This window comes from Quercus robur, chromosome 12, assembly GCF_932294415.1.
Source record: "Quercus robur chromosome 12, dhQueRobu3.1, whole genome shotgun sequence".
Classification (NCBI taxonomy): Eukaryota; Viridiplantae; Streptophyta; class Magnoliopsida; order Fagales; family Fagaceae; genus Quercus; species Quercus robur.
The window spans coordinates 14,711,255-14,737,301 of record NC_065545.1 but is presented as its reverse complement, the minus strand read 5'-3'; the positions used below and the strand labels follow the sequence as shown (position 1 = coordinate 14,737,301).

Genomic DNA, 26,047 nt, shown 5'->3' with positions numbered 1-26,047 from the left:
TTGATAAAGAGTAGAAATTATAAAAGTAAACACCATAAGTTAAAACTGTTATTAAAAAAAAAAAAAAAAAAAAAAAGTCTCACAAACTAGAAGGTTTAAGGTTTAGGCCTAGGGGAGAGCTACCCTTAATTATGTTTACTAATATATATATTAAAATCTAGCTAACTTTTGCTCCTTGATAGCTCACACCTCTGCTTTCTTCCTCACACAATATTATGATAATTAAGATAGCTTTAAGTTGTGATGAAGCCTAATTTAGAGTGTAGTTTGTCGTTAGCCATTGTAATCAGTTCGTGGGGTCATTTTTCCTGTTTAGTTTGAATTATAACACCAGAGTGGAGGGCCTACTTAAGTTGAATCTAGGAAAAAAGAATTAGAATATAATAGTTTAGTACAAGTTGAACATGAACTTGGGTGACGTTAATGTGGCCAAGAGCTAGCACAAATGAAAAGGACAAATCCACCAATTTTTCAAGCTTTAGAAGAATCATACTCAAATTTTTTGAATAGTTTTTTGAAACCTAAATGGAGGGATTATTTAGAATTAGCTATCGCTATCAGAATATATGCTGGTGGTAGCAATTATAGTGATGGCCACGTACTTTTTAAAAATGTATTTTTTTGTGACATTGCCATGTAAAATCAAATCAATTCAATTAGAGGTTCTTGGTAAAGAACTTTAAAAAAAAAAATTATTAAAAGAGAAAATTGGGAGTTGATCAGATGTGAACTACACAACAAAGGGTTTTAATTAAAAATCTAATTAGTGCGACTTATTGGAATGAATTACTATTCATTTGATGTCATAAAGCTTAAAACTTTGGAGGACAATGTTTCATCAAGGCCATATATCTCTAAAAATTGACTTTAAATAGTACAAAAACCAACCGACCAAATTAAGTCTACTTAACAATGATATATGAAAGTGAATTACAAGTATAGTTGTAGACTTGTCATTTGGCATGACCTAAAAATTTGAGTTGAAAAGAGAGTCTAAACAAATTCTTTAAAAGCCATGACTTTGAGTCGAAATTAGAATTAAATTATGAAAAACCATAGTTGGATGAACACTATTATGTATCCTTAGTAATATATATATAAACTTTTAATCTTTTTCTTTCACTTAGGGGAAAAAACATTTCCTTTCATTAGACAGGCCACACTATTCATTTTAGATTTGTAAAGAAGTACCTGTATTTTTTTAATAAAGTTTTCTTTTAAATCGGTTTGGAAAAATCTCCTTCCACTCATGAATAAAAATCAAATAACAGTTCACATAAATTTCAATTGCCTTACTTATTAAATTATATAACTTTTAAATAAGTCACGTAATTAAAAGTATACATCGTGAAGGATCATTCAAATTGTTTCATAATAAGTTGGAGAAAAACTATGTCCTATATGTAATCTAGATATTAATAATACTGATCCCAAATAGCATGAATCTTTTCAATCAAAGGGTGTACATGGATAGAATCAGATTAGGTTTGGTATGAGCCTATCATCTAACTTGATCACTTTAGATCACATACGTTGCAACCCATTGCCAACTATAATTTATTGTGCATTTGCCAAGGGATGAATGCGCATTTTGCGTTTTTTTGGCTAGCCCCATGGCACTATTCATGGACCAGTGTTTTATGGTTTAAAAATTATTTTTATACAGTGTTTTTAGTTAGCAAAATAAACGATATCCAAATAGACCCTTAATGAAAATTGTCCACAAGTTGATTGTTGGATAGTGGGCTAGTTTGGCTAGTCACGGGTTTAGACCAACAATATTGGGCCTTAAATTAAATATATTATAGCACAAACTAATGGGCTTGCATTGGTTTTGTTTTGTTTTTATTTTTTTTAAACTCTTTTATTAAACTTTAAGGTAATATAACATTGAAAGAGGAAGCAACAAATTTAGGCTAGATTAGGGTTGGATCTTTTGAATTTCTTTGATCATCAAATGAATTAAAAATAATAATTAAAAAAAACTCTAAAATATAGTTAAAAAATACTAACATAAAATTAACAACAACAACAAAAACAAAATCAAACTCGAGAGATAGAGTTCAAACAAGGACTTGCAGTAGGGTGACAATAGTGAATTGTGAGAGAAGAGGTGAGAGTTTTGCTCTAGTTGGGTTTTGAGAAGTGACAGTAGAAATTAAAAATGAAAAAAAAATGAAAGAAAAGAGGAGGGTTACAAATTTAGGTGGACAAATCGCGATCCACATGGGCAGATAAAGTTGGATTTACAACTAATTAATCACTATCACATAAAGTCCTCAACTAAAAATATGACACCCAAGCCAAAGGCCTTGTAGTTGAATTGACACCTCCCCATGCACAAAGTGCTTAGGGTCTAGGGGGGAAAGGGTTTGAGCTGCAGGGTTAGCAGCATGTTGTAATTATCTCTAAAAAAAAATATGACACTCATAGATGGTTGGATTGGATTCGTTTAGTGAGAAATCCCTGCACCCAATACTCAAACCAACACTCGAAATTCAAATAATAATAATAAAAATAAAAAAAATAAATAAATAAAATTCTCATTTTCGTTGCTCCATTAGTTTGGAAATTCTCCCATGTCAACCCAAGAATGATCGAATCCCTCTTCCCTTAATTATCAAATTAGAAAAAAGAAAAAGAAAAAGAAAAGAAGAGATTAGTTATCAAGTATTTGAAATTTGTGGGTTCCCGTTAGTTCAATTGATAAATCCTCTAATGGTTGAATAAGAGATCTAGGGTTCAATCCTTGCCTATATAAAAAAACTAATTGGTGTCTTGGTCTGATAATAATGAGTTATCATCCAGAACGGATACCATAGGTTGAAACGCACCAAAAAAAAAAACTTTGAAATTCATTTTTGGATCTGTTTGGATATTGCTTATTGCTAAAAACTGAAAACACTATAGTAAAATAATTTTTAACTATGTGAATAATGTCATGAAACCAATTTTTAATGAGAATTTTGCTAAAAAGGAGATTATGAGTCTTATAAACAGTGCATGAGACTCAAATTTGGACACAAACGCTAGATGCGTTTGCTATCCAAAGGCACACTTCATTAGATAGTGTGATTTTATTTATTTAATGGGCGAGATCTAGTAGCAAGCCCAGCAGATCGGATCCAAAGTCCAAGTATTTACGACCAAATCCAACTTAATTTGTTCAACAAATCTCTCCGTAAATCCCACATTCCAATCCTACAAGGCTACAACTACAACCAACCACCACTGCCTCTCTCTCAGTTTTACCGCGAACATTCCACACGCGCTCTCAATGCAAATGGGACTTCCCTTCTAGCTCTTAAATAAAATAAAATAAAAAGCAGTTAAGGGTTTTGAACCAAAGAGGCTCGGAAAACAGGTTCGGAGAGTAGTAGAGAGAGAGAGACTAGAGGAGGCTAGAGCTTTGGTAAAGACAGAGTATAAAGCAGAGTGATGAGTTAAGAGTAGCCACTTTTTCTTTTGTAGAGAGAAAGAAATAAAAAAGAGAGAAAGCAAAAAAAGAAAGGGTCATGGAGAATGTGAATATGTGTGACGAAAATTGCTAGCAAAGAAAACCACTGCAAAACAGTTACACGCCACCAACAACAACGAAAAACCAACACCATCACCATCACCATCACCACCACCACCAACACCAACAAAGCAAGTTTTCATCTCTCTCTCTTTCTCTTCCAAGATCTTCATGCTTGCTTTCTAGCTAAATTCATAACCAAAAAAAGGTGGTGGTGATGATGATGATGGCGGAGGGGACATTGTCGTTTTCGGTGGCGGAAGTGGTGGAGGATGTGCTTCAGCAGCACGGGACTCGCCTCAGAGATCTTGATTTGGCTTCTAGAAAAGCTGAGGAAGCTGGTAACTTTTTTTTTTTTTGGGTTAAATTTTTCTCAGCAACCAAACAGAGAATTGTGTTTTTGATGATGATGAAGATGATTTTGTGTATGTAGCGTCGAGAAGGAACGAAGCGGCGGGGTGGCTGAGAAAGATGGTAGGTGTAGTAGCGGCGAAAGATTTGCCGGCGGAGCCGTCAGAGGAAGAGTTTAGGCTTGGATTAAGAAGTGGTATTATTCTCTGCAATGTTCTCAATAAGGTTCATCCAGGAGCTGTGCCCAAGGTCATACACTCAGTCAACGCTTCACAACCTCACTTTCATTCTCTCTTTCTTTTTTCTTTTTCTTCTTTTTCCAGATTGAAATGAATGTTTGAGCTTTGTGAATTGTTTTTGGCTTTAGGTGGTGGAGAGTCCTTGTGATTCTACTCTGATCCCCGATGGAGCCGCGTTATCGGCATTTCAGTACTTTGAGAATGTGAGGAATTTTCTAGTAGCTGTGCAGGAACTGGGAATTCCCACTTTTGAGGCATCTGATCTGGAACAAGTATGTGTTTTTGTATCTTGGTAGAAGTTAATTTGTGTTGCTTTTTAGCTAGAATGGAATTTTGTAGATAAGATTAGTTAATGAGCTGTGGTTCAAATTGCAATTCAGTGAGCTTGTGGGTTCAAAACTCATTAGTCAATGAGCTTTGATTCAATTTGCACTTTGTCTGGAGGGTGAGGTTGCAGATTCAAGACCCATTGGACATAATCATACCACTCTAATTTGGATTGATTGACCAAAAAAAGAGAGTTAAAGTTAAGTAGATGAGCGTGTAACTTGCTGATACAAAAAAGGGTTTAATTTTTTATTTTTTAATATTATATATTTGTTGAGTTTTCAGGGAGGGAAATCTGCAAGGGTTGTGAATTGTGTTTTGGCGGTAAAATCCTACAGTGAATGGAAACAGACTGGGGGAAATGGAGTATGGAAATTTGGTGGAAATGTGAAACCAATGGTGTCAACCAAGTCTTTTGTGAGGAAAAATTCAGAGCCGTTCACGAATTCCTTGTCGAGGAACTCATCAATGGGTGAAAAATCCTTGAATGTGCTGGCCTCTGAGATTGACTCTAATAAAATGGTTGGTAAGCTTAACTTTTACTAGACTTCTTTATGCATTCGCTTTGTCTGGTTGATTAAAGAAAGATGAACTTTTGTTGATTCATTCATGTTATTACTTGCAGCCTACCAATGGTTCCTTGAGTATGCTTGTTCGTGCAGTTCTGTTAGATAAGAAGCCCGAAGAAGTTCCAATGGTAATCTACTCTCCCCTCTTAAATTGATGAACTTAATTAAGAACAATTTGCTGATCAAACTGGGGTTACTACATCTGGTATCATTCACCATAGTGGTGCAACTATGTGATGTGCGCGAATGATGAAACATACTATTGATAGACATTTGGTGAAGTTCTGCCTTATATTTATTCCATTCAATTACAATACTTGAAAAAAAAATGTGCACTGAGGCTTCTTGATTGGATTGAACTTGATCAAGCCAATTGCCCTTTTCAACTAGTGAGGTGAATACAAAATTGCAAATACTATTATTACTGATGCAATCACCGCTTTGAGAGTGCTTTAACTTTTACTCGTACTATTATTGATACTATTGCTACTACTTATTTTTGACTTGTATTGCTCCTCTGCATGAAACAGTTGGTCGAATCCGTGCTAAGTAAGGTAGTGGAGGAGTTTGAGCATCGCATTGCAAGCCAACTTGAGCTGGTATGTTTACTTTGCCCAGTCATTTTTGTGGGCCAAGAGATTGTTTTCACTAATCCAATATGGATTGGTGACCAATTATGCATTTTCATGTATTCTGAGACTCAACATAAGACTTGATTGATGCATATTCCAAATGATTAAACATGGCTTTTGGATCCTAGATGAGTTTCTATTTTTTCTATTTTTTAAAAAATCTATTGGTCTACCCATCTGGCTGGTTATTTATACATTCGCTTATGATCACAGATGAAAACATCTCCGAAAGATATGGCTGTTTCGCATGGCAACAAAGCTCTTTTGAAATTTACTTCTGCTGATAAAAAGGTAATATTTTGTACTTTACCTTAACATGCACCTATTAATAAAGACTAGTGATCAATAAAAAGAAGCATGTCTTCAATGTCAGAGCGTATGATTGGAATATAACTTGGGTTCCTAACATTTTCTTTTTCTGTTGGTGCAATATTTTAGACTGAAGACAAAAATGAAAAGTTGATAAACAAAAATGAAAAGTTGATAAAGAAAGAGGAATTTGCCCATAAAACAAGCATTTCTGATGAGAAATCAAAAGGCCAGCTCATGAAACAGCAAATGATCTTTGATCAACAGCAAAGAGACATTCAAGTAAGAGGACAGTACTGATGTATTCTCCATTATTTTTTCTCCTGAATGTGTATTCTCCATATTTTTGCCTTTCTGTTTCTTTAACAGCTTAGTGCATTAATGCTAATGTTATATGTTTGTAGGAACTAAAGCATACACTTCACACTACAAAAGCTGGTATGAACTTTATGCAAATGAAGTTCCATGAGGAGTTTCACAATCTTGGTAGGATTCAGGAAGTAATTTATTCTTTTTCTATTTCTATTTTCTTCTCTTTTTTAGGGGTTTTGGGATGAAAATAATTTTTTGTCTCATTTGAGTTTGTTCATTTCTTTGTAGGTATACACATTCATGGCCTAGCTCATGCTGCTTCTGGGTATCATAGAGTTCTTGAGGAAAATCGCAAGCTGTACAATCAAGTGCAGGATCTCAAGGGTAAGAAGACCAATGGGGTCTTGCTTGTGATAGAGGGGGGGAAAAAAATCACTGAGTGCCTAAAGCTTAAGTCCTCAAATTGGATTAATATATATTATATATTTTTTTCATTTGATCAGGAAGTATCCGGGTTTATTGTCGAGTGAGACCCTTCTTGTCTGGACAATCAAATCATTTTAGCGCTGTGGATCATATAGAAGAAGGAATTATCACTATGAATACTCCATCGAGGCATGGAAAAGGCCAGAGGTCCTTTAGCTTCAACAAGGTCTTTGGGCCATCTGCAAGTCAAGGTCAGCAAGGTTTTCATTTAGAAAATTTTCAGATTCTTTGATCTTAACATTATTCTTACGCTTCTATTCCTAATGTATTGCAGCGGAGGTCTTCTCTGATATGCAGCCTTTGATTCGGTCTGTTCTTGATGGTTACAATGTTTGCATATTTGCATATGGTCAAACAGGATCTGGAAAGACTTTCACTATGGTAGGAAACATTTAGATTTATCTCTGAATATATGATATAACATGTACAATGATGTTTATTTTGAAAAACTACATAAATGTGGCTAATTTTTGTTGTTTACATGTCTAGACTGGACCTAGAGAGCTTACGGAAAAAAGCCAAGGAGTAAATTATAGGGCATTGAGTGATTTGTTTCAAATAGCAAATCAAAGAAAGGACACTTTCAGTTATGATGTTTCTGTTCAGATGATTGAGATCTATAATGAGCAAGTTAGGGATCTCCTTGTTACTGATGGAACTAACAGAAGATATCCTTTACAAGTTATTTGGTTCTTTTACTGATTTAGGTCATTTTATATTATCTTTTTGTCAAATAGGATTAAGAATGACATTATATGTCTATTTTCAGAATTTCACTCAATTTTATGAATTTTGATTCTGTTCCACTCTTCCCCCCACTTACTCCCCATCAAAAGGTTTTCCTTAATTTTTAACACATTAGAAATTCGAAATAGTTCTCATAGAGGGCATAGTGTACCAGATGCGAGTGTTGTTCCAGTATCATCGACGTTTGATGTTATTGATCTAATGAACCTTGGACAAAAGAATCGTGCAGTAGGTGCAACAGCCCTAAATGATCGTAGTAGTCGCTCACATAGGTATGAATGTAATTGTCTATATAAATCAGTGGATGTATCTATGATAGTATCTTTATTTAAGTTGATTTTTACTTTGTTATTTTAAATTATCAATTTGCAGTTGCTTGACGGTTCATGTTCAAGGAAGAGACTTGACATCTGGAGCTATTCTTCGTGGCTGTATGCATCTGGTTGATTTAGCAGGAAGTGAGAGGGTAGACAAATCTGAGGTGACAGGAGATAGATTGAAAGAGGCACAACACATCAACAGATCTTTGTCAGCTTTGGGTGACGTGATAGCTTCCCTTGCACAAAAGAATCCACATGTTCCTTATAGAAATAGCAAACTTACACAACTGCTCCAAGATTCACTTGGTAAGGTTAAACTAACACAAAATTTCATATTGGAATGTGGAAACCATAGTCTCTCTTTATGTTCTTCATTCTTGGAAAGATTCTTACTATACTTTTGGGGTTGTAATTATACTTTTAGGAGGGCAGGCCAAGACGCTGATGTTTGTTCACATAAGCCCTGAGCCTGATGCTATTGGAGAATCAATCAGTACGCTTAAATTTGCAGAGCGAGTTGCCACTGTTGAACTTGGTGCTGCCAAAGTAAACAAAGATAGCACAGATGTCAAGGAGCTCAAAGAACAGGTTCTTACTTTGTCACCTGTAAAGTTCTCTTCAAGTAATTTTAAGGGCCTTGTCCATTTGTTGTGTTCTATTAAAATTTCAATTTTTTCTTCAGATTGCAAGTCTGAAGGCTGCATTGGCAAGGAAAGAGGGGGAACCGGAGCATATTCAAACTTCCATATCTGGAAGCTCTGAAAAATACAGGACAAAAGCTAGTGAGATATCACCTTTTCAATCTAAACAGAAGGATGCAGGTTTATTTGGAGACCACAATAGCTGCCGGCAACCAATGGGTGACGTAGGCAATATAGAGGTAAATAAAGTTCCCTGATAATGACTTGGTAGATACTTCTCACCTGTTAAATTTCACCTTTGTATTGCTTGATAGTATGCATTTAGATCAGATTGTCTCTTAACAAATTTGTTATCTTGTTCTGTTTCCTTATAACAAAAAATTCGGTTTAGTTTTATGAACTTTAATCTGAAATTGGATGGAATGATTCTGCAGCTTCGTAGCAATTCTGCCTCGAGGCAAAAGACACAAAGCTTTGATCTTGATGAGCTATTAGCAAATTCACCTCCCTGGCCTCCGGTGAATGGTCATGGCCAGAACTACAGGGAGGATGATAGAGAAATGGGCTCGGGTGAGTGGGTTGATAAGGTCATGGTAAACAAGCATGATGTAAGCAGAGTTGAGAACCCTTTAGGAAGTTGGGCAGCAGATAATGGGGACTTATCTGATGTATTTTACCAGAAATATCTCCCTGATTCTTCCAAAATTTATCCAGATCAATCCTATAATATGTTTATGGGAAGCAACCAGTTCAATGTCACAAGTACCGATGAAATGGATGATCTTGATGCTGCCACCAGTGATTCTTCAGAACCAGATTTGCTTTGGCAATTCAATCATTCAAAGCTTACCAGCATGACCAATGGAATTAGTGCAAAAACCAGGAAACCCAATTCAAAGCCAGCAAAGAGCCCAGAGCTAAGGTAATCCAAAGTAGATATTTTGTTAGTAGTATGCTCAATTATAAGAACTGTCTAGCCAGTAACATGTTTCCTTAACAAGTTGTTGTTAACTTTTCAGCAAGAATACCAACGCTTCTCTTGGCCCTTCACCTTCAAGGAAATTAGCAAATGGGGTAGGCAATGTGCAGCGGAATGGGAGGCAGCCAGCTCCAACTGATATGAAACGCAGAGCTGGGAATAGAAAATAGAAATGTACTTACACGTTGAGAGGGTGATTTTTTTATTTTTATTTTTTAATTTCTTTGAATTTGTTTGAGAGGGAGAGAGAGGTTTTACTATATTCTTCATTTTTATTTTTTTGTTGTAATCTTATAGTTAAATGCAGCAATAATTCCAGTTGCTTGTAATTGTCTACTTGTGAGTTCAATGTGTCCTTCCTACGTGGATTGGATGACTGATGTTGTTTATAGATGGTACATTACACTATTCTTGGTTTTTAATGGAATATGAAACCCCAAAATTAGAGGCATAATACATCAACTCAAGAATTTGCATTGCATTCGTTTGAGATTACAGCTCCAAAATTTTCTGAGTCAAGTTTTTGAGGCCAACTGCTAAGATCTTTTTGCTTTAAATTCTTTTTGGCAGGGGTATTTTTCACTTTTATGAAGGTATAGAAGAGCTAAACAAATTTCTTCAGCAGGGTAAAAACTTAAAACGAAGCATGTTAATCCGTCACCTTAAAAATTAATATCAAATGCTCCACATAATTTGTTTTTGCCGAATTCCAAATTTTAAATTTGTGATTCTATCTTTACTGGTCATTCAAAGGGCTATATTGGAAAGATGAATGTACAGAATATCTTTGGTTAAAATAGGAGGAGAAGAAGTTTTTTGTGTTGAAAAATTTCAGCAGTAAAATCAGTTTTAGTGGAATCACTGTAAATTGATCGAAAAATTGAGTGTCTTTAATTTATATATATCTAAAAATTGAAGTGCAGCATTTATAGTTACTTAGGCTCTTATTTGAGCCATGTTAGCGTAGCATTTTGGTCCATTTAGACTATTTTGGTCTATTCGGTCCACTTTGGTCCATCCGGTCTACTTCAGTCCATTTTGATTTTTTTTTTTTTTTTTTTTTTTTTTTTTGATAAACTTCAATCTATTGCCAGAAACGAGGGAACAAACATGGTAATCTTCGTTACAAAAAAAATACCAAAATGGAGATTATCCTTATTGAAACAAAAAGGCATAAAGGAATTTAAAGCTAATCTAGCAACAATATGAGATGAGAGGTTTGTATAGAAAAATGAGCTGCTTCATTGCCAATCATGTCACATTGTTAGCATAATGTTGATAGGTTCTTAATAAAATTACATATTTCTTATATTATTAAAGTCTTGTATTTTTTTTTTCTAATTATAATCTTTAGGTCATTCAAAACGTATAGACAATGACTTATTTGTAAAGAGTACTAAAAATAAATTTCAACCACACAGTTCATTATTTATAAAACATATCTCCTTATATAACAATTGAATTAAAAATGAATTATATTTTCTTGAAAAAAAAAAAAAAAAAAAACCTTCACAAAATTTAAAACACTTTCAAATAACAAATATAGATAATTTGAGTTAGAAAGTCTAATATATTATATCGACCATATTTTGTTAGAAAATAATCACATCATTTTAAGAAGAATTTACAACACCATTTATAAATCTCATTTATTATTTTTATATTTCATTTAACAAAAAAAAGGGTCAAATTTTTTGGACCCTGCATGGATTGCGACTAGTTTTACATAAGAATTGGCCTTTTCATGATCCATTACTACTTTTATTTCCTCGTTAATTCTGCATTAGGGGGTAATTAACTAAAAAGCTACTAAAAAAATAAAATTATTTTGCCAAAACCCTCTAAACAATAAAGATCGGCTGTCCTTGCCCGTGACACGACACAATTCATGTGCTTTCTGCTTCCAACAAATGCCTTATATCGATCTCAGCACAATTTACAAGTCCAAATCAAATGTAGGCCACAAATTACCCACTACCTCGGTCCACCACATTTTTTCTTATTATGGATGCAAAATTTTTGTGGCCATGAACTAGTAGTTTATTTAGCAAGCAAAAATTATGAATTTTGTGTAAGGAATCCCAAATATCTATATACCTCATTTTAGAATAAACCTCTCGAACCTTCACCAAGCCTGTACTTTTCAACCAGTTCTTAGATTCTTTTGAGAGAACCCAAGTTGGTACTATTTACTTATATGATTAATTTATACACAAAGTCATTCTAGCCAACAGTTAAAGCCATAATCAATTGCTTTTATTAATCTCTTGCTTCTGATCTTTTCTTGGCACAACATATAGTTTATTTGGTTCAAACTTTTATTCCCAGTTAAAGCTTTTGTCACTACAGCTAAATATGTCCAACGTTGGAATAAGTTATGATCATGGCGGGGCGTGTTATTATTCAGTGCTTGGTTTGTGTAAGCAAGCCACAGAAAATGAGATTCGCTGTGCTTATCGCAAACTTGCCATGGTAGTAACATCACAACCCCTTTTTTTAAAAAATTTTTGTTATAGTTTTACGCTATGAATTTTGTTCTCAAAAAATTTTAATTTATTTGTACGTAAATTTGAAGAAATGGCACCCAGATAGGTGGATGAAAGACCAAAAAATTGCTGGAGAAGCTAAAAGACGGTTCCAACAAATCCAAGAAGCTTATTCAGGTATATTTTTTTAAATTAAAAAAAGAAGGAAAAAAAAAAAAAAAAAACACATACATTGTGTTGTCTTTATGTACTATTTCATTCCAATTAATATTGTTGGGGGTATCTGATTCTGATGGACTCTGATTTTTCCAGTTTTATCAAATAAATGAAAGAGAACAATCTATGATGCTGGATTGTTTGGTCTCCTTGGAGACGATGATGACGAGGTCAGTTTTTTCTTTTCCATTGATATTCATATACACATTCATAAAGTTTTTATTTGGTTTTTTTTTTTTTTTTTTTTCCTTAAAATTTTAATTCCCTTAGTTTTTGGATGCTAAATTATGGATTTCTGGCAACAGGGATTTGTAGATTTCATGCAAGAAATGGTTTTGACGATGCAAAATGTGAGGCCACAGCCACAGGTACTTCATTTGGTGATTGACTTGTATTTATTTTTGAAGGTTCATATGAACTACTTCCTTGGAACAAGTCCATTGGTAATAAAAAATAATGTTTTATTTAGGGGGAAATTAATATTGTACTTGGTTGTATATGTTTATAGGAAGAGAACACCATGGAGGAGCTTCAGGGATTGTTAACGGACATGGTGAGGGAGAATGAAATGGTCAATTTTGGATTTGAGTTGAGCACGTCTAAGAGTCCTAGTAAGAGGATGCGTTTTGATTTGTAATGCTTCCTTGAATTAATTTGATCTCAAATTGACAAGGTTGTGCTAATTATTTCTCCACGGTTTTCAATTAATGGATTATATAAGTTTTCCCTTTCAATTTCTTTTGTTACTTGCAAACTGTGATCTATCGAATGGGTCTTTATTTGGACTTTTGATTGTGCTAGGCATCACCAATAATCATTATGGTAGAGGTAGACTAAATTATGTAGCCTAAACAATCTCTCACATGGATCATTGTCCATGAATTGTCACGCAATTAATAGAAATATGAATGATTAATGATTAAGAGCGTTGTAACTCAACTGGTTACTAGTTAGTACTTTTTGGTATTTCTAACAAAGACATTTAAAATTCAAATCTCTTTTTTTATTTTTTTTTCTTTTCTTTTTTGAAAAAACAAATCTCCTCTCTTTAACTATAGAATTATAAAATAAAAAATTATTAATAATTGAATGGATCTTGAGGAAAGTTAATGAGTAACTGAACTCTCTCTAAACTTGATAGTAGCACAATGTTTAAGAATTGCTCATCATCAAAAGATAATGTGGGACTCACAAATATCTCGAGTTAAGTGTTGGCTACATTTATACTACATCCTAAAACAATTAGTTAAGTGTTGGCTACATTTATACTATATCCTAAAACAATTAGTCAAGTTACAATTATCGAAATCACTTATATAGCACATACTAACATGGTAATCAAGCTATGTGGGACTTAGCACGCACCTTCGCAACACACACTCACATAGTCTATCAATTTTTCAACTCTCACCTCAAATGCTGATGAGCTAACCTGAATTATTAACACAACCAGAAAATCACAAAGTTATTTCTATTCATCTTTTATAAATTTCAAAGATTAGCAAAGGTTTATCTGAAATGAAAGACTAACTTGGTGGAGTACATTGGCCTACTACTTAATTTTCATTGAGTTAAAAGACATGTATGAAAGGCAATGTAAAACATGAACAATTTATAAAGGTCTAAAACTAGAAGCAAAAGACATTTTTTTTGGGACCAAAAGGCAACTTTTAAAAAATTGTGAATTTAATTATTTAACCATAATTCTAACATACTCCCTTAACAAGTGGGGTGCAACACATAGCATTTTAACATTCTAAATGACAGGTAGAGTTAAGAGTTAAGACAATAATCAAACCAAAGACCTCCAATTCTAAATCTAATACTATGAAAAGTTACCAGTTTTCTAAAAAAATTAAGAAATTAGAAACTAGTGAATTTAATCATTAAAATATAATTATAACAATAATCAATTCATTGAAACCCAAAAAAATAATTAATAAAGCAAACTCTGCAGAAGCATCATCCAAAGCAGAGTAGGCAATATAGATATATATATATATATATATATATTTTTTTTTTTTTTTTTTGGCAGCAAAAAATTTTTTAATTTTTATTTATTTTATTTTATTTTTAATCTAACAACTTTTGACCCGTTAGAGGAGAGGGAAGGGGTGATTCAAACTAATCACCTCTGCTGTATGAAAGAGATCCACGGTAAGAATTGTACAAAACCAGCAGTGAATATAGCAGCCATACAAAAGGCTCTTTAACAGTAAAGCTCCCAAGCCATAGAGTTTTTTCCCCTAGTAGCATTTTGGCTTAAGATGCTAGAATTAGGTAAGCAATAGTACCCTGTATCCGTATAAGGAGAGACCAAAGGGCTGAATAGGAGGACCAATTATTGCTCAATAATTTTACTGAGTACATTTTGGTTCTCATAAAGTCATAAGCAACATAACACCACAACTGTCCCATAATTTGAACAGAGCCTACTGAAAGTGAGAATAAGAGAGAGATGATGTATTCTTCTCAAGTTCAATAGCTTCATCTAAGTTGATGCTTTTTCCCTTCAAAAACTTGTGAGTACCATTTTGCAGAGAGTTTGGGATATCTTTTCAAATCCGGGTCATCCAAATCCACATAGTTTATGCCATAGCTCGATATATAGCCATCCAATAACTCAAATAAATCCAGGAAAGCCCATACAAAATACCCTCTCGAGTTTGATCCATTCCTTCAACAAAAAAATAATAATAATAATGAAGGCAAGGAAGAAGAAATGAAATCAATTTAGATTTTTCTTTAAAAAAAAAAAAAGTTACACACATCTATCATATCAGATAAACAATATTTTTTTTATACATTGGTTGTTGGGGCGGGAGATTTGAACCTTAAATGTTAACATTAGAAATATTAGAAGGTGTTAGTTAAACTACAAGGCTTTTTGCATATCAAGTAAACAATTTGAATAAAGGTGTTGGACTCTTATGCAACATAATACAATTTTATTTCACAAGTAAGAGGAGCCAAAAAAAAATTGTTTTTAAAAATATTTGAAGTATTGAGATTTCATCTAATCAAATATTTTTTCTTAACACAATACAAATGTTTAAGCAAAGAGTTAAAATTCAAACGGATAATTTGTAGTCTATGTTGGGTTATATATTGACCCCGTTTAATTAATTCAAGGGATAATTACAGATTATCCACCTATGGTTTAGCTCGAATTTAACTTATTCACCCGTGGTTTTATTTTTGACACTTTACCCACCCATGGTTCATTCCGTTTATGCTCCATAACCCACCTCTAATTTTTCTGTTACTCTAACACGTTTTATCAAAAAATCAAACGATAAATTAGAACAAACACTCCTCTCCCAAGCACTCTCTATGCTTGCTCAACCACTTGGGATCTTAGATGCTCCACAAACAGGACTGATCTCTTCACTTGTTGCTTCTGTTCAGGCTGAAGAACTTGGATTCGGATGCGATGGTAAGCCCACACTGATTATTTTACAAAATGTGTTAAAAATCTTTTCTTTTCTTAAAAAAAATGTTTAATCTCTTCTTTCTGTTCACTGCAGATGGAAGATCTGATTTTGGTCTAGGTCGATTGAAGGGCGGAGGCTTCCCCACCAATGGGCCATAAGTGTACTCATATAAGCAATTTCTAGACCATACTTTTCTTTTCCTTTTGGTTTTCTTTATTGTTTGATTTTTTTTTTTTTTTTTTCTTTCTGTTTGATTCTTTTGAAGACGCCAAACCAAACTGATAAGATTATTGAAGACGCCACCTCGGACAACCTTGACGAGCCTGATTGGACCAATAATCTTGCTATTTGTGACATGATCAATGCTGAAAAGATTAACGGTGTTGAACTGATCCGTGGAATTAAAAGGTCATGTTCAAGAGTCCTAGGATTCAGTACTTGGCTTTGGTGTTGCTTGAAACATGTGTTGTTAAATAAAAAGATTTTTAACACATTTTGTAAAATAATCAGTGTGGGCTTACCATCACATCTGAATCCAAGTTCTTCAGCCTAAACAGAAGCAACAAGTGAAGAGATCAGTCCTGTTTGTGGAGCATCTAAGATCCCAAGTGGTTGAGCAAGCATAGAGAGTGGGTGGGAGAGGAGTGTTTGATCTGATTTTTTGATAAAATGTGTTAGAGTAACAGAAAAATTAGAGGTGGGTTACAGAGCATAGACGGAATGAACCACAGGTGGGTAAAATGTCAAAATAAAACCACAGCTGGGTAAGTTAAATTCGGGCTAAATCACAGGCGGGTAATCTGTAATTATCCCTTAATTCAATTAATCAAGTTGATTAATTAGGTCAAATTACATGCAAATCATGGAGGCACCAACAAATCACCAAATAAACTAAGCGCAGCAGAAATTAAATTGACATGGTGATGTATTGACGAATGGAGAAAACCTCTCGTAAGGCAAAAACCCCACTGAATGATTTTTAGGTCACCATTCCCAAAAATCCATTAATAAAAAACAAACGGTTATAAGTATAAGAAATCTTACTACTACCAGGCCTATCCCAAAATACCAACTTACAGTTGAACTTTTACTCCAATCCCTAATTGGATTTGATCTTGTAGAGACTTCTTCCTTTGCACGGATCCTAATACGTGACTAACTCCTTTGCACAAATTCAAGTACATGACTAACTCCACAGCAACCCTTTGATTGTTGTAGTTGATTTGCAAAGCTTCACATAGAAACACCAATGAGATCTTCAATGTTGGTGCTAGAGACTTTGCTTGGTTACAGAACCTAAAGGTGTACAAGAAACGCAACAAGATCTCTTTCTTCTGTAGGAGGAGGCTAGGGTTTCAAAAAGAAAATCTCATGAATGGGCCTTTTGAATGAGCTCTCCTATTCCAATAAGGTTGCTCTCCTAATCCTATTAGGTTTACACAAACCCATAAACATATAGCCAATAGGATTAAAACATTGCAAGCTATATCAAAAATCTTGTAGCTTAATAGATCGAGAGGTATTGAGACAAGTATCGAGCTTTATTAAATCTCAATAGTTCGACAAGTATCAAGATAGGTATCGAGACATGCAGATTTAGCTTTTCTTGAGCAATTTTTTTAGTATTCTTCATGTCTTCAATGTAACCATTTCTAATGATCATTTTAAACCCACTTAGATTTACCCAAATACAAGTAAAATGCATTTTGTCATAAGATATGCCAATTACATTAAAATATGAACCTAATAGTCTATATTCATAGTTTCCTACCATAAATTATGATCTCGTGCACGCTAGAGTTTTACTAATGCTAAACTAGTCTGTGATGACTTTAAGCCATTATAGATCTTTTACATAATGGTCACATGAATAGATTGGAAGTAACAGTTCTCCATAAGTGTGGTAATAGTCCATTATAAGACCATATTCAACTCAAGTCGACCTAAATTCTTTTTGCTGAAACTTCTAAATTGTTCTTCAACCAAGACTTGAACATTCAACTCAATTCATGAAGGGCCATCTAGGTAGTGCAAAAGATTTGATTGTCACCATTATCTATAGAAAACTTACAATGCCATCATCCACAATTAGAAAAAGGACCACTACTTCAGGAAGCTTTCATATCAATCCATGGAAAGAATCAAATGTCACAAACTAAGTGCTAGCTACATCTATACTACACCCTAAAACGATGATAAGTCAAGCTACAATTAAGACTCATCGAAATCATTTATATCATACAGATTGATATAGTAATTGAGCAATATGGGGCTCAATGCACAATTTCGCAACATACACTCATATAGTCTAGCAATTTTTCTTCATTCTATGTGTGCCACACGTCTATGTGTATCCATTGAGAAAGAGAGAGGAGGGGGGGGGGGGGGGGGGAGAGGTTAATTGGTCTTGCCAACAATTAAACATCTTGATTTTATTTAGGACTACCATTTCCAATGGTGCTTTGTAACTTAAAAAATCCTTACATTCCCTCTCAGAAATGAGTGGGTTGAGATAGCAATATGGGCCCATAGAAAACATACAATTTGGAAGAGAGGGGGGGGGGATTATTCTACTAAAATCTATTGAATATAGAAGTTGAACATCTGATCACATGTTTTTTTTTTTTAAAAGAAATACTTGTTGTAAGCGCAACACTTATTGGACTTTGCCCCCACAATGGTCATAGAAGGAATTTTAGAATCCAATTAATGGTTCTTTGCTAGGAAAGGATTGAATTAAGTATGCATACCTCAATGCATCAAGCACACCTCCAATGTATGCATGCATAAAATTCACCCTTGCAATGTCATTCAATGTTGAATTTCTTTGCATCCGCTGACCTAACAAGACATCCCATACCAAGTTTGCCCAGTTAGATATAAAACATGATGAAAATACATTGCATGATGAGCATTACAACCCAAACCAACCTAACCCTGCCTAACCTAGCAAATGCCAACATGACAAATCATACCATTCAGAAACCACAGGTTCACCATGAAAATACTTATAATCAGATGTTGGAAAGATTCTTGATTATTTCCAGCAATGCCACAAGTATTCCGGATGTAGGGAACATGCAGCGATAGTGATTGATCATTATCATGCTTAGTCTCATGCTTAATGCAAGATAGCCAACCATTTAATGGATTAGCAAGACCAAAAAAAATTCATGATTAGAATGATTAAAAAATCCAGCTACTTGCTTGTTTGACGTGATTAATCTATTGAAACTTCATTTGGAAAAAAAAAAAAAAAAGATTTGTATATGGTCAATTATCTTGCAAAGTTTTCTTCCTGTCCCAGAGGGTTTCCTCCAAGATTCCACTTCCAAAGAAAAGGTCATGGAAAAAAAAGAAAGAAGAAGAAGAAAAAAAAAAGAGGTGTGTGTGTGTGTGTGTGTGTGTGTGTGTGTGTGAGAGAGAGAGAGAGAGAGAGAGAGAGAGAGAGAGAGAGACCATTTTCATAAACGTAAATAGAAGGGTTGCCATATTCCTGCTTGAGATATTCCAATACTGCTTGCAAACACTAGGGCATAATAGGTATTTAACATAAAAACATGATCATTAGGAAGTACTGTTGGTAAACAAAACTCACATACTAGACTACGTAGAATTTGTTTCATCTGGCACTCCAAAAAGACAACAACAAAAGTGGATGTGAAAAAAAGAAGAATTAAGATACTCTAATGCCATGCAAATACGAAGTCAATGAATTTCAAACTGTTTAATTTGGGAAAGTAATAACAACAAAAATAACAATGACAATGACAATAACAATACCAATAACCATAAGAGAGAAAGAAGTGTTTAAGTACTACAAGTTTACAATTATTTATATACCATTAGCTACTACTATTTAATTGATTATGAGTTTGTTTCTATTAAGTTTCATACAAACTATATGCCCATAAGAAGGGACTGCAACAAGTTGCTCATACTTCACCATCTTCTTTTGGATCACCTACAAATCAGTGTCATAACCTATTGAAAACTGCCAGACTCTTAGTGTTACAACTGGAAAAGAAACTAATAACAAACCATATTACCCCAAGCCTAAAGAAAGCAAGATTACAAAATTAAATAATATTAGTTCGATATTCCCTCTCAAATACCCTAATTTCTCTTGTTTATTTTCACCCATGAATTTTGTGTGGACCTGTCCTGACCTGAATTATAAAACAATGGCCTCCCCTTCACTAATTTTTAGAGAAGGAAACATGATGGGGCCTTCTGATCAAGAGCTAGAATTAGATAGTGAGGGAGTGAGAGAAGGGGGAAATTTAGCAATAGCTACCAAATTGTTTTCCCTTCTAAATTCCTTCTTCCTTTTCTCGAAGTTGGAAGGCCAATGCGTTGAACATCAGCGGGGATCGCTAATGATCGTGGCAACGGTCTTGATGACAATTTCGGGACATGTTATAAGGGTTGTAAAAAGCACATCAATACACTGTTAGGCGGAGATTTGGCTTTAGTTTTAACATTAAAAAATATATGTCGAGCAGCCCTTAAACAAAAAAAAAAAAAAAAAAAAAAAGGTTTAAAATGTTATGGTTATGGTTATTTTTAAAAGTAGTGAGTTTCTATCCATTTTGTGGATACCGGTTCTTTTGGCATTTGGGTCTCACTTACTAGAAACCTTGGAAGCTTTCTTGGAGAAATATGTGGTATGTATTTGAAATGAATGACACTAGGGTGATGTGTGTGTGAGAGTCTTTTAATCTTTTTACTTACTCTTTTTTGAGTTTTCAGCAGTATTTGGTCATTTTTAGCGTTTTAGAGAGTGACATTTTAGAGAATGAGCAACATTATTTAGAGGGTGAGCAATGTCATTTCACTTGCATCTTTATAAGGCAAATTACAAAATACCCAATGTGGTTTGGGGATATCAACATTTTGTCCACCAATTTTCAATTGTCCAATTTAAATTTTTAATGACCTCTTAACATTTGGACCAAAACGAAACTGTTAGGGATTTCATTGGACAAATTTTGTAGTTCAAAATGCCGCTGGTTGTAGAATCCCTTAGCATTGAATTTTCTTAGTAATTATTATATACTAGTCGCTAACCCGTGCGATGCACGGGAAAACTATTGTGTATAAAGATGTAAACTATTCTTTTTCTCTTCCTCTTTGATTGTATATTAAGATTCCAGTCTTATAGTTCCTATCCTTGATATGAAATATTAATCTTGATATGAAACATTAATTTACATAATGAAAAATAGAAATCAATCTTAAGTTTAAAATAAAATGAAGAATTAAATCTTTAGCATTCTCGATTATTCATAAAACGTATAAAACACACATTTAAAGAACTACTTAATCAATATTTCAAATAAATTGAAAAATTGAAAGACAACTTTAAAGTGTTTTTTGCTACAACTAAACTTACAAAGAATCAATTATTTTAAATATCATATATTGCATTAGGTTTCAATAAGTATAAGGTTATTCTAAAAAAATTAAGTATAAGGCTGAAAGAGTGAAATTTGTGAATTAAATTAATTGGTGGCGTTCCCCTAATTTGTTTTTTGGTAGTGTCAAGTTTCTTTTGTGAATGCTACTACTCTTCCTACAATTCGGCACTTTATGAATTTATTTTCTTAATTTTTCCTAACTATTATTGAATCCAAACAATTTTAGTGTTTTAACATAGCCAACCAAGACCCCACATATGAATCTAGATTCCTAAGCAAATCTAAATATCGCCCAAAAGAATGTATTAATTCCCGAAAAGATGCCAACACCAGCAAAAAAAGGACAGAAACTTCAAATCGAAAAAGGAGCTTTAATTGGAAGAAATTTGTAATGAGATGGGAGGAAAATATGGAAAAATAAATAAAAAGCCATATGCTAACCTCCATGACCATCATAAACACCAAAGAAAGAGGTGGAAATGTCCAAAGTTGGATAAGCTGCATGCTACAAAAGAAAAGAAAACACGGCAAGATAGCATAATAATCTATAGAAAATCATTGAGATTATGAGTCCACTCAATAGACCCATTGAAAAGGCGACCCAAAGAAGTCATTGAAAAATACAAAATAGATTTTGGCAGGCATTGTTTACAAAACAAAAGCAAAACAAAAAATTTATAAAAATTTTCAAACTCAAGCACTAAACAATTGATCACATTTATTTAGAACACCCAAAGTCCTTTTCACATAATCATAGAAATCAGTATCTTTGTGAAGAAAGGCCAACCCCATCACCATGAATCTGAAAAGCATTGATTAAAAAAAGAAAATTATAGAGACATTGAAACCCAGTGATTAAAAAAAGAAAATTACATGGAGAAAAAGCCAACCTTTTCTTTTGTTGTTTTCCGATCGAATTCACAGATGTGTAACTCACTTTCACCTGTCTTTCTTAAGTTAGTCGTTCCCTGTTAAACCACAAACCACAGATCGGTTAGTGGTGCTTATTATAGTGCGATTTAATCTACTAATATCCTTGTGTGTTGGTGGCCGGTCAAATGACCAAATTAGGTGTTCCGATCATGGAGTATTGCAAAGATGGTTAATTTATTCTTATTTATTGTGGTTAATTGGGCATTATAGAGACATTGTGGCTTTCTCCATTGCCTTACTCCTTACGTTTAGGTTTAGGTTTAGGTTTTAAAAGATTTATATACTACTACTTAGTAGCTGAATTTCCTTTAGGCCTACATAATGTCAAAAAATTAATAAATTATATAAAATTAGAAATTTCGTTTTTATAATTTAAATAATGCTGATGTGGAAAATTGTGGAGAGGTCAAAGGCTTCGGTTTTATATATATATATAGATAATAGCATCAGTTTTTTTGTTGCAATTATTGTTTTTGATTTGTGAATGTTATTTATCTAAAACAATTTTCTTATTTTATTTCGTTCAAGATAAAACAAAATACTAACTATGGTCTGACGTGGTATTTTTTAAATGCCGAATAAATTTTTGTATTATTACTTTAATGGCCATGTCAGCATTTAGTATGTTAATGGTGCACTTCGTTTGCCACATAGATTATTTCCATTTGTGAGATAACGGTAAGGACCAAAACCAAAACGCTTTTTCAAATATATTTTCAAAAAATGTATTTTTGCCTTGGTTTTAATGTCAACATAAAAAATAAAAAATAAAAAAAAAATGTTATTGTTATGGTTATGGTTATTGTTACAAGTTGTGAGTTCTACCAAAACCTTGGCATTCAAGACCCACTCACTCGAACCCTTGGAAGTTTTATTGGCAAAATATGTGGTATGTGTTTGAAATGTGTGACACTAGGGTGATGTGTGTGTGAGTGAATATTTCACCTTTTTAACTTATTCATTTTTGAGGTTTTAGTAGTATTTGGGTCATTTCCGGCATTTTGGGGTATTTTGTGTTAGAATAATGTGGTCCAACATGATATTTTATGATGTCTCTATTATCAATAATTTATTATTCAAAATTTCTTGTGAAATTTTTTCATATTTTATGATCTAAAATATTGGTATATTGATATATGCCTACTTGATTTTGTTGACTAGGTTATGAATCATTTCGTTATAGTCCTTGACTTGACCATATCCATCGTGATGTAGCTTATTCCTATAGGTACATTATTGGATCATGATATAAACAAACTCAATCTTATGTCCAAGCAAAAAACATTGCCGAATCCGTAGTATATCTTTGAACTCTCACCTCAAATGCTGACAAGCTATCCTTAATTACTGCCACAACTAGAAAATCAGAGTTATTTCTGTTCATCTTTCATAAATTACAAAGACTAGCGGAGGTTTATCTGAAATGAAAGGCTCACTTGGTGGAGTACATTGGCCTAGTCTTAATTCATCGAGTTAAGAGACATGTATGAAAGCCAGTGTAATACACGAACAATTTTTAAAGGTTTGGTATGTGGAACTGGATAGAAATTAAATCACAGGGGGCAAAATTGACTCAATGAAACTTGAGAGGATCATTGATTGAAAATAGTTCTCACTTTGTAATAATAATAGATAAAAGACTTACCGGTTAGCTCCATTTCTACATCCATGAAGACGTCTCTATTTTCCATCTTCAGACTGTTGGAGTTGTGTTTGACATAGATATTGGTGTAATGTAGTACCCCTATGAAGTCAAACGAACCCTTTACCAATTTGGATTCATGATTTGTGAAGGCTGGCATTCTAGTCCCCACATTTTGCTTCATTATATTGGGATAGTCTCCAAACACCAACGGATTGAGAAACGTGCAATACAGAGCAGGTGTACCAATGTTAAGATCAACATGAAGAGTGAGCTATGGGGAGATACTGTTGCTATTGATGTGTACTAGTGTATGAGTGTGTTGTAATTGAGTATTGTAATTTAAATTGTGATTAGTAGTCATTTTAACTGTAATTCGATTAGTAGAGCTTAGGCCAAGTGGCTGTAATAAGCAAGACTAGTAATTGGCTGTTAGTTAGCCATTACTACCAGAATCTGTTACAGGTAGTTAGTAACTGAATTGTATAAATGGGATAGAGAGCTGAATACTGGAACTCATCGAAGAATAAACTAATTTACAACCAAAACTCTCTCTAAATCCATTCTAATCTTTCCCACATTTCTTGGAAGCCAGTTGTTCTAGAATTCCACTAACCATTCTTTTTACTTCTTTTATTAGTCATTACTCTTCACCTATCCATGGCAGAATCTTAACATAGTCAGACGCTTTGAATAATCAAGTCTTGAATTCAACATAAACTTCACAGGAGGAATTCTCATCTTCCTCCCAATTATTACCCACTAATTTGGCCCACATGAAATTGTCTAAGGCAGAATTATAATGAGATGAAATGAAGTTCAACATGCAGTGACACCATGATCCAAACAAGAAATTTTAAAGAGGAAAAATGGTATCAATTCTAGGATTTATTATTTACCAGCCATAATGGAACGCATTGGACTTTGAGTTGCAATTGCATCTTCTTTTGTTTCTGTTAGAGCAATAAACCACCACATAGACATGCTTAGCCCTATCAATCCATGTTGTTTGTCCTACATCATAACATGTGCTTTAAAATCCATAAACATTTCCTTCACAAATAAATTCCTTTGTATATTTAGCATGAGAATGGGAAGTCAAATATTTTTATCAAATAATTAAGAACTAGAAGAAATTCTATTGGGATTCTGGAGCAAAATTATGTATCTTAATTTCACTAGTGTAACATATATTGACAATATTCACTGATTGGTACAACAAATTTAAAAGCTTAATATGGAAAATTTCGGACGATACCTGATACTTTTTCTTGTACAATCTTGCAGCTGAAGCATGTGCCAACTAGATATTATGAGCTGCTATGTATGGCTCAAAAGAAGAGTTACCCCTAGAGCAGTATCCATATGCAGGAGAACATCACTGAGGTGGTAGAAATCCCAAGTCATACCCACCTAACATGAACACATTGGGCTCATTAATAGTAGTCCAGAATGAAACCCTATCTCCAAATTCTCTGAAGCAGACCTCCGCATATTCTGTGAAGTCTCTCCTACATCCAAATATAAACAGTTTGATCATACTGATCACCCTATACTGTCCTTGGCATGAAAAAATTTATCCTAAACAGAAAAGACAAATTTTAACTAAAAAGTGTTAAGAACTATACACTATCTTTCAACTAACCCATCCTCCATACTCATCTTCAAGTGCCTGAGGATGATCATAATTGTGTAATGTAACAAGTGGTTGGATTCCTACAAAATCAATAGAAAAAGCAATATTCAGAAACAAAAAGTTCCAAGGTGTGGTTAGCTTAGCAATTTGGGAATGCTAAGCAAACTAGATTATTTATATATTATGATATGGAAGCTTGGCTTTAACCATGGCTGACTAGTTCATTGATGAGATTGTTGTAATATTGTAAACCCCTTGGATTGATAGGCCCTCTTCCATTTGATAGACAAAACATGTGCGCACAATTACTAAAAGTTTAATGGTTTTTATATAATTAATAGATCATAGTTGGGTCATCATACTTGGGAAGTCTTGACCATGAGATGGAAAATCTATAGGCATCGAGGCCAATGTCCACCATGAGTTGCACATCTTCCTACAAGAAATACAGGAACTTGGACATATGTGGACTGGACTCCAGCAAAATTTAGAGAGATGTAATTCATACAAAATGAATCTGGTATTTGTTGGTTCAGCCCCATTTGTGTAATCATTGGAACTTATATCATGAAAGGAATAATTTCTTTCTTTTATGACAATGAGAGGATTAATTGACCTCAAACACAGGAACTTGGTCATACTAAAGGATTGTTGATCAAGGCATACAGACCTTGTATTTATGGTACCTATCACATGCTACATCTCCAGTTGCTCCATGTGCTTTCCCTGAAATTTTGAGAAGGAAAATTTTAACATTATGCCACTTTTCATATAAATATAAATATATCTTCACAATCATCAGTCTGCTAAATTGTTGATTTTTATAAAACCGCAAAGTGCGGATTTTGACA

At 33.8% G+C, this 26,047-nt stretch overlaps 1 protein-coding gene and 2 pseudogenes across 1 annotated transcript; 2 read left to right on the top strand and 1 right to left on the bottom strand.

Annotated features, from left to right (window-relative positions):
- The first annotated feature begins 3,458 nt into the window (after positions 1 to 3,458).
- On the top strand, positions 3,459 to 9,883 carry LOC126710480 (kinesin-like protein KIN-14I). The gene is made up of 19 exons (XM_050410955.1): positions 3,459 to 3,858; positions 3,951 to 4,117; positions 4,236 to 4,379; positions 4,720 to 4,956; positions 5,060 to 5,131; positions 5,534 to 5,602; positions 5,849 to 5,926; positions 6,074 to 6,226; positions 6,349 to 6,430; positions 6,545 to 6,640; positions 6,760 to 6,933; positions 7,017 to 7,123; positions 7,232 to 7,412; positions 7,602 to 7,761; positions 7,862 to 8,115; positions 8,234 to 8,397; positions 8,492 to 8,689; positions 8,885 to 9,372; positions 9,470 to 9,883. The coding sequence occupies exons 1-19, from the start codon at positions 3,735 to 3,737 to the stop codon at positions 9,597 to 9,599; spliced, it is 3,078 nt and encodes a 1,025-aa protein (XP_050266912.1). The 5' UTR covers positions 3,459 to 3,734; the 3' UTR covers positions 9,600 to 9,883.
- Positions 9,884 to 11,784: 1,901 nt separating this feature from the next.
- LOC126708178 (uncharacterized) lies at positions 11,785 to 12,869 on the top strand (annotated as a pseudogene).
- Positions 12,870 to 14,563: 1,694 nt separating this feature from the next.
- On the bottom strand, positions 14,564 to 25,632 carry LOC126710482 (beta-glucosidase 11-like; annotated as a pseudogene).
- Positions 25,633 to 26,047: the final 415 nt, after the last annotated feature.

Excerpts from the sequence above, each read along its gene's own strand:
- LOC126710480 (XM_050410955.1), top strand. The coding sequence starts at position 3,735 with ATGATGATGATGGCGGAGGGGACATTGTCGTTTTCGGTGGCGGAAGTG. Across the intron at positions 7,413-7,601 it reads TGATGGAACTAACAGAAGAT|TAGAAATTCGAAATAGTTCT; the intron begins ATCCTTTACAAG and ends TTTTTAACACAT. Across the intron at positions 9,373-9,469 it reads GCAAAGAGCCCAGAGCTAAG|CAAGAATACCAACGCTTCTC; the intron begins GTAATCCAAAGT and ends TTAACTTTTCAG.